At 48.2% G+C, this 9716-nt stretch overlaps 1 protein-coding gene across 1 annotated transcript; it reads right to left on the reverse strand.

Moving 5' to 3' along the window:
* Positions 1–1174: 1174 nt before the first annotated feature.
* LOC133440957 (uncharacterized) lies at positions 1175–8897 on the reverse strand. The gene is made up of 4 exons (XM_061718344.1): positions 8750–8897; positions 7803–7853; positions 1824–1889; positions 1175–1610 (listed from the first exon to the last, which is right to left on the reverse strand). The coding sequence occupies exons 1-4, from the start codon at positions 8895–8897 to the stop codon at positions 1555–1557; spliced, it is 321 nt and encodes a 106-aa protein (XP_061574328.1). The 3' UTR covers positions 1175–1554.
* Between the last annotated feature and the right edge of the window lie 819 nt (positions 8898–9716).

Raw genomic sequence — 9716 nt, forward strand, 5'->3', positions numbered from 1 at the left:
GCGTCATTCAGGCAGCCAATCAGCACAGAGCCTCATTATCATAGCCCCGCCCACTCAGAATCCCTCATAGAGAATGAGGTTAGAGAATGGGATGATAAAGACATGGCTCAGAGGCTGAACTTCTAATTTATTTAGCAAAAACAATCAAAAGCTTGTTTTTAAGACATTCAAGGCCTGTTTGAAATAGGTATTAGATGCCACAATAGGCCCCCTTTAAGACGGCTGTAATTCCTAAATTGCAAATGTCATATTTTTGTGAAACCGCTCAAATCAAAGCTAAAAGTCTATATTTTCATCAAATATGGAGTTTTTTTGTATTTTAAATGCATTGTGGTGGTAAATATGTCACTGTCCTGGTCCGTCGAGTCTTCCCTGTATACCGTATGTACTACAGTACAGCAGTCGTCATTATTATGTAGCATGCCGTCTTGAAAGTGATTATGCTGCCTGAAGCCAGCCCACTATTAGCCCCTATTATGCGTTCTTGACACTTTTGCAGAAATACTGGATATGATGTGCTTTGATGCCACAATCAGCACACACCAGTGGTGTAGTTTTCAAAACAGCCTCAGACTGCAGGATTCATGCTGATATTGGTTTGTCCAGGAGATTCTCTCATGACCACAGAAAGGTAGGTTTCCATCAGCGGGGATCCGCGGTAAAACCTCTGAGGCTAAAAGGATAACGGGACAAGCCTTCTCCTGGTTTCTTTCAGCCATCGGGCCACCATCGCAGTGCAGAACCCAGTAGGATCCACTGACCTCCGGTTGTTACGTTATCCTTCTCTGACAACTTTGATCATAACATTTTTGCTTTGTGACATTTTGGAAATGTCAACATGAGCACCAATTACGCGTGAAAAGCAAACTAGACTGACAAGAAGAAGCTGAGATGTTTTCTGCAGCGTCGGTGGCAGTGATGAATAATCTAATAAAACATTTGTTACACAGTTCAGCTCACAGTCTTCAAATGATGGCTTCTCCAGTCCTCTACGTACATCTGTCACAGCTGTTTAACATTATTAGCCAGTGAAAAGCACTTTTTTGCATTATAATACACAGAATATAAATAAAACTGAACTGAGTTTAAAATAGATGCTGGTGAATTTGGATGAATTTTGGACTTAGTCTCAGTCTCATGTTAAAAAAGATTAAAAAGTAAAAACTCATCTTCACAATAAAGGCTCAAATTTGCATTTTGCATTTAACAAAAGTCATGTGACTCCTACAGTTTGCATTGTTTTGAAACCATAACAAAAACAAAATGTTTATTATGTTCAGGAAATAGTCACATGAGCAGAAAATAGTCAGCAAACTGGGATGTTTCCTTCTTAAATTTGAGGGCCTTTATTGTGACGCCGGCACACCGTAACGGCTCACTGAAGAGAGAGGTTGGGTTTAGTTGTTCTTTATCATCCGAACACGTCTCAATCTCTTTGCACGTGTGAGAAAAATAAATTTCGACACCTTAAAACGTTTGCAAAGCAATCAATCCAGAAACAGCTCTTGAGTCCACATGTAGAGGATGATGACGGAGAGGATGAAGATGAAGGTATCAGAAGTTGTAGGAACTGCTGTCTCTGCTGTCTCGGATCGTCAGGCGCTCCAGAGCTGATTGGTGAAACACAGACGGACAGCCACATTCAGAGTTTACTCTGCTCCTTGGTCACATTTTTTTTCAGTAGTTGCAGTAAAAGATTGATGGATAATAAATGTCTAATTTGGCATATTTTTTCCTGAATTCCCTTTCACACCACCAGCTCACTCTCCCTCTGTAGCGGCTTTACTGGCTGAAATGGCCCTTGCAGGCATGATGTAAGTTACCTGGGAATGAAAGTCTCATCTCTCCATCGCCGTCTTTCAGCGTATTTTTCCCTCGCTGGTAGGACACTGATGGAGCCAGAACAGTCAAGTCTTTAGGATCATCTATGACAACATATTTACTGAAGTACTAAAACACCTGAAACATGTTCATTTACACCGCAGCTTTTGGGTAACTCAGTTTCACAAGGTAAAATTCACGTCAGATCAGACGCATCTGGATCCGAACAAACTCAACCGCTCGCTCAGGAAGCGGCCTGAATCCTCCGATAACGCTTCATACTGCAGGTCTCCACTTGGGGGCAGGATGTCTATGCAGAGCCTAAAATACAACATTACAATACAAATGCAGCAAGGCTACACATTTTTTCTTCCTCTTCATTCAAATACATTGAATTAATATTAAAGCCCCGATTTCACTGAGCGGTTCGGTACGGTTCAGTATGGTTCTCTACGGTCTGGGACGGTCCAATATTTTGTGTGTTTCCATTATAAAATGGTCCCATTAAACCAAACCATACCGTATTATTTTTGGGCCCCAATTGTTTGCAGGTACATAGACAAATGGCATGGTAAGGTAAGGGCAGAGCTACTAGCATCACACGATACTGATCTGTTGATTGGCAGACAGAAAATATCACTACCCACGACAAAAGCAAGCGTGAAACTAGCATGAGCGTTTGTAAACACTCTTCGCCAGCCATGATCTTCTCTCAAACAACGTGGCGTAGATCGTACAGATGAAGTACCAAAAGCCGAGCGTAACCAAAGCCAGCTGCTTGATGACCTCCATTGTTGCTGTTGGTAGCGTCTCTACGGTAGCTTTTGTTGTCGTCGCACTATTATGACGCGACGTTAGGCATTTGGTCTACACCCCACATGGGCCGTGGCGACTTGCAGTGGAAACGCTCACCCGATTTGACTAGACCAGGGGTCTGCAACACAAAATTTTAAAAGAGCCATATTGGACCAAAAACACAAAAAACAAATATGTCTGGAGCCGCAAAAAAGTCTTGTATCAGCCTTAGAATGAGGGCAGCACATGCTGCATTTATCTATATTAGTTATAACTGGGTACTCGGCTGCAAATGTAGCCAAGTCAAAATGTCGATAAAAAAGTTGAAATGTCGAGAAAAAAGTCAAAATGTCGAGAAAAAAGTTGAAATGTTGAGAAAAAAGTTGAAATGTCGAGAAAAAAGTTGAAATGTCGAGAAAAAAGTCGAAATGTCGAGATTAATGTTGAAACACAATTTCGAGAAAAAAGTCAAAATGTCGAGAAAAAAGTCGAAATGTCGAGATTAATGTTGAAGTACAATTTCGAGAAAAAAGTCGAAATGTCAAGAAAAAAGTCAAAATGTCGAGAAAAAAGTTGAAATGTTGAGAAAAAAGGCTCGACTCTAGTTTCGACTTTATTCTTGAATTTTATTTCAACATTGATCTCGACATTTCGACTATTTTCTCGACATTTTGACTTTTTTCTCGAAGTGCATAATGAAAAAAAAATTTTTTTTCTCCTTCATGGCTTTGGCTTAAGGCTTTTCTCCCACTATGGGAGTTTTTACCTGCCATTGTTTATGTAATAATTGCTCAGGGGTTTATGTTTATGTTTATGTTTATGTTTATGTTTATGTTTATGTTTATGTTTATGTTCATGTTCTGGATCTCTGGAAAACGTCTAGAGACAACATTTGTTGTATTACATGCTATATAAATAAAATTGAAATTGAAATTGAAATTGCATGGCCCTGATACTCTTCCGTACAAATCTTCGTTAACAGAAATGTTGAAATGTAATATTTATTCTACACATCCCCTCCTTGAACCGCCACCTTACTGTGGTGGAGGGGTTTGTGTGCCCGAGTGATCCTAGGAGCTATGTTGTCGGGGGCACTTTCGCCCCTGGTAGGGACTCCCATGGCAAACAGGTCCTGGGTGACGGGCCAGACTAAGAGCGGTTCACAAGCCTACCATGATGAGAAGAAAAGCAAGGACCGTTACGTCGCCCGGATCGGCGTCACCGGGGCCCCGCCCTGGAGCCAGGCCTGGGGTCGGGGCTCGTAGACGAGCGCCTGGTGGCCGGGTCTTTGCCCGTGGGACCCGGCCGGGCTCAGCCCGAAACGGCGACGCGGGTCCGCCTTCCAGTAGGCCCACCACCCGCAGGAAGGACCATGGCAGGCCGGTGCATTGTGGGCTGGGTAGCAGTCGTGGCGGGGTGCCTCGGCGACCCAACCCCTGGACATCAACCCTCACAGTGGGGACATGGAATGTCACCTCGCTGGGGGGGAAGGAGCCGGAGCTTGTGCGTGAGGTTGAGAGATACCGGCTAGAGATAGTCGGGCTCACCTCCACACATAGCTTGGGCTCTGGAACCCAGCTCCTTGAAGGGGGCTGGACCCTCCACTACTCTGGAGTTGCCCAGGGTGAGAGGCGGCGGGCTGGTGTGGGCTTGGTTATAGCCCCCCAGCTCAGCCGCCATGTGTTGGAGTTCACCCCGGTGAACGAGAGGGTCGCTTCCCTGCGCCTTCGGGTCGGGGATAGGTCTCTCACTGTTGTTTGTGCCTACGGGCCGAACAGCAGTGGGGAGTACCCGGCCTTCTTGGAGTCCCTGGGAGGAGTACTTGATAGTGCTCCAACTGGGGACTCCATTGTTCTACTGGGGGACTTCAACGCTCACGTGGGCAATGACAGTGATACCTGGAGAGGCGTGATTGGGAGGAACGGCCTCCCCGATCTGAACCCGAGCGGTGTTTTGTTGTTGGACTTCTGTGCGAGTCACAGTTTGTCCATCACGAACACCATGTTCAGGCATAAGGGTGTCCATCAGTGCACGTGGCACCAGGACACCCTAGGCCGGAGGTCAATGATCGACTTTGTTGTCGTTTCATCTGACCTTCGGCCGCATGTCTTGGACACTCGGGTGAAGAGAGGGGCTGAGCTGTCAACTGATCACCACCTGGTGGTGAGTTGGATGCGCTGGCGGAGGAGGAGGTTGGACAGACCGGGCAGACCCAAACGGATTGTGAGGGTCTGTTGGGAACGTCTGGCTGAGCCCTCTGTCAGGGACATCTTCAACTCCCACCTCCGGGAGAGCTTCTCTCGGATCCCGGGGGAGGCGGGGGACATCGAGTCCGAGTGGACAATGTTCTCTGCCTCCATTGTCAGCGCGGCGGCTCGAAGCTGTCGTGGCGGCAATCCTAGAACCCGGTGGTGGACACCGGAAGTACAGGATGCCGTCAGACTGAAGAAGGAGTCCTACCGGGCTATGTTGGCCGGTGGGACTCCTGACGCAGTAGATAGGTACCGGCAGGCCAAGCGGGCCGCGGCTCGGGCAGTCTTGGAGGCAAAAACTCGGGTCTGGGAGGAGTTCGGGGAGGCCATGGAGGAGGACTTTCGGTCGGCCTCGAGGAAATTCTGGAGGACCGTTCGGCGCCTCAGAAGGGGGAAGCAGTACTCTGCCGGCACCATTTATGGTGCTGGTGGGGAGCTGTTGACCTCGACTGGGGACATTGTCGGACGGTGGAAGGAATACTTTGAGGATCTCCTTAACCCGACTGACATGCCTTCCACTGAGGAAGCAGAGGGTTGGGGCTCGGAGGCGTGCTCAGCCATCACCCAAGCTGAGGTCACCGAGGTGGTTCGTAAGCTCCTCGGTGGCCGGGCACCGGGGCATCTGGATGTCGTAGGGCTGTCTTGGTTGACACGCCTCTGCGACATTGCATGGAGGAAGGGGACAGTACCGCTGGGGTGGCAAACTGGGGTGGTGGTCCCTCTGTTTAAAAAGGGGGACCGGAGAGTGTGTTCCAACTACAGGGGGATCACACTTCTCAGCCTCCCGGGGAAAGTCTACGCCAGGGTACTGGAGAGGAGATTACGGCCGATAGTCGAACCTCGGATTCAGGAGGAACAATGCGGTTTTCGTCCCGGTCGTGGAACACTGGACCAGCTCTATACCCTCCGCAGGGTGCTCGAGGGTTCATGGGAATTTACCCAACCAGTCTACATGTGTTTTGTGGATCTGGAGAAGGCATTTGACCGTGTCCCTCGTGCCATTCTGTGGGGGGTGGTGAGTGAGTATGGAGTCCGGGGCCCTCTACTAAGGGCTGTCCGGTCTCTGTATGATCGAAGCAGGAGTCTGGTTCGCATTGCCGGCAGTAAGTCAGACTTGTTCCCGGTGCATGTTGGACTCCGGCAGGGCTGCCCTTTGTCACCGGTCCTGTTCATAATTTTTATGGACAGGATTTCTAGGCGCAGCCAGGGGCCGGAGGGGATCCGGTTTGGGAACCTCAGGATTTCATCTCTGCTTTTTGCAGATGATGTTGTCCTGTTGGCTTCATCAGACCGGGACCTCCAGCATGTGCTGGGGCGGTTTGCGGCCGAGTGCGACGCGGCAGGGATGAGAATCAGCACCTCCAAGACCGAGGCCATGGTTCTCGACCGGAAAAGGGTGGCATGCCTTCTCCGGGTGGGTGGAGAAGTCCTGCCTCAGGTGGAGGAGTTCAAGTATCTCGGGATCTTGTTCACGAGTGAGGGAACAATGGAGCGTGAGATTGACAGGCGGATCGGTGCAGCGTCCGCAGTAATGCGGTCGATGTACTGGACCGTCGTGGTAAAGAGGGAGCTGAGTCGAAAGGCGAAGCTCTCGATTTACCGGTCAATCTACGCCCCTACCCTCACCTATGGTCATGAACTTTGGGTAGTGACCGAAAGGACAAGATCGCGGATACAAGCGGCCGAGATGAGTTTCCTCCGCAGGGTGGCTGGACGCTCCCTTAGAGATAGGGTGAGGAGTTCGGTCACCCGGGAGGAGCTCGGAGTCGAGCCGCTGCTCCTTCACATTGAGAGGAGTCAGCTGAGGTGGCTTGGGCATCTGTACCGGATGCCTCCTGGACGCCTCCCTAGGGAGGTGTTCCAGGCATGTCCCACCGGGAGGAGACCCCGGGGAAGACCCAGGACACGCTGGAGAGACTATGTCTCTCGGCTGGCCTGGGAACGCCTCGGACTCCCCCCGGAAGAGCTGGAGGAGGTGTCTGGGGTGAGGGAAGTCTGGGCATCCCTGCTGAGGCTGCTGCCCCCGCGACCCGGTAACGGATAAAGCGGGAGAAGATGAGTGAGTGAGTGAGTATTCTACACATTTTTACAGCATTGGAAAACGTTCAGAATGTTTGTGTCATGTTTGTCCTCCTACAGAAACCATATTAAAACCAAAAATATATTCCCCTCCCCATCGATTTCCATTTTCAAACATTTTTGAAAAAGCTCCAGGAAGCCACTAGGGCGGCGCTAAAGAGCCGCAGGTTGCCGACCCCCGGACTACACCATTCTAAACCGTACTGAACTGTACCGGACGGTAACGAACCGCTCAGTGGAAACAGGGCTTAAGTGTCAACATTCTCACTTCAGGAACAAAACCTATAGTTCCTCTACCGACCACTAGGAGCTGGCTCCAAAGGTGAGTCAATCTCCAGGTGAGTCCTGCATGTTCAAATGTCCAACCTTTCAGCAGAAATAGACATATTTACATCCTGCTTCAAAAAATAAAATTTGGGCTCCGTAGCTGGATTTCACATCCATTAAGGGCAGTGGACTGCATAAAGCTATAACTTTAGCAAACCGCAAAACATCTGACAAATGATTTTCAACTGCAGAAAAGGGAAAAATATTTATTAGAATGTCTTTAATATCACATCTTTTTGGTTCCTCTGAAGGAACCCAAAGAGAACATGTTCTCACGGTATATTATATTGTTCAGATAGATTACGACAAACCTATAAACAAAAAGAGCCACCAGAGACCAGAGAAAATGGTAGTGGTCAACCTACACTCGCACTTCCAGAGTTCAGGTGAATATCCAATCGTAGGAATAGCAGAACACCTAAACGTTTGAATGTTTGCAGGCATATTGAACTGCAGCGTGCACGTTTCTGGTCGTGAGGTAACATTTGGCTCTGTGCCGTTTGGAAAGACTGAAAGGGTCTGACTCACCACTGTGGCTCTGAGTGGGTCCAACCCAGCGATTCTGCCTCCGATCTGACACTGAAAACCAACGACAGTCATGTCAGCACTGTGGTTCATCAGAGGGACTCACGTGGGGAAGACGCAGTGATCAGCAGAGGACTGTAGGGACGTCTGTCCTCCGGGGACTCGCCGAGACCACGGGAAGGTTGGGGTTTGTTAACCTGCACTCAGAAATGCTCCACCCCTCCTTGAAAGACAAATTTCTCAGCTTACATGGAATATTTACAACTGACTTAAAGTAAGGACATCCATCGGGTTGGTGCACAATAGCTGGAGGTCGTTGACCTTATATCAGTAGTCACAACATCAGATCCGTGATGATTAAAGGCAGGAGGAGCTTCTCATTCTGAATTAAAACCTCCACAACCTACATGAGTGGAAGTAAGAACCTTATATTTGGTGTCAAGAGGGAAAGAGATAAGAAATTATCTTATGAAACCATTTTAAAACAATCTGGAGATTATTCCCAAGAGGAAAACCTTCTAGACCGCATTCCATTAGCTTAGCTTAGCTTAGCTTAGCTTAGAGAGATACGAGACCAAAGTGGAGTTGTTTGGCCTCCCTGCCAACATGTCAGCACCAACACCTCACGCCCACTGCGCAGCACGGCGTGGAGGAGTGATGATTTGGGACCTGGACACCTTGCAGGCATAAAATAAAGTACTGAATTCCTCTGAACACTATTCTGGAGTCAAATGTGAGGCCATCTGTCCAACAGCTAAAGCTCGGCTGAAATTAGGTCATGAAACAGGACAATGATCCCAAGCGAGCAGTAAATCTACATCAGAATAGCTGAAAAAATGGTACCGTGTGTGTGTGTGTGTGTGTGTGTGTGTGTGTGTGTGTGTGTGTGTGTGTGTGTGTGTGTGTGTGTGTGTGTGTGTGTGTGTGTGTGTGTGTGTGTGTGCACTCACGTCTCTTCTGCAGCGCCGTAACCGTTGGTCTGGTGAAGCGGATTAACAGTAGGACCAGAAACACGAAGCAGAGTAGACCGGTCACTACCTTGTAGGCCCGCAGCTCTGTGGTCACACCTGAAAGTTTTTCCTCTGGAAACACAGACATGATCTCTGGTCATGTGTCACATAGAAACATTTCCTAACACGCACACACACACATGCACGCTCACACACAGTCCAGGACAACTGCAGCATGGATATCTAACTACAGTCAAGCAGACACCTCTACAAAACCTAGATAGGGAACCGGTAAGGAACCAGGAATAGGAAACTTACACCAGAAACATCGGAAGGGTCTGGGTCTAAAAACCTTAGATCAGGAACCCAAGACTCCCAAGATCCCAAAACTAAGAAACGTAGGTTTAAAAATCTGTAAGAACCAAAGAGCAGAAAACCAGGATCTTTAAAGCCCAGAAACTAAGAAACCTTGTCCAGGAACCTGCAGTGGTCAGGAATTTGGATGGATACAGGGCTCCTGGTCTAGGTATTCTATAACCTGACTGGGTGGGTCAAAGACGAGAAAAGTTGGGCCTGGGATGAGGAAACATTGTCCAGGAACTTTTGGAAGACCTAAAACAAGGAAACTAAGGCCAGGAATTTGAGAGAGCCTTGGAGTAGGAAACTTAGACCATGCACCTGGGCGGACTGAGTACTAAGAACCTGAGATCAGAAACCCGGGGAAGACCTGGGATTAGCAACTTGGAACAGGAACCTGGGAAGACCTGAGACTGGGAAGACATAAATGCACAGAAAACCTAGTTCGGGAAGCTGTCTGAGACTAGTAGTAGTAGTAGTAGTAGTAAATATTTATTTCGGTCAATCACAAACAAAAATGAAAAAACAACAAACAAGATAACACAGGTTTTTCCCTGGTCAACATTGTGATTTGACCGAAAAGGTCTGGGCTTGAAGCATAAAGCTTATC

Source organism: Cololabis saira, chromosome 1, assembly GCF_033807715.1.
Source record: "Cololabis saira isolate AMF1-May2022 chromosome 1, fColSai1.1, whole genome shotgun sequence".
NCBI lineage: Eukaryota > Metazoa > Chordata > Actinopteri > Beloniformes > Belonidae > Cololabis > Cololabis saira.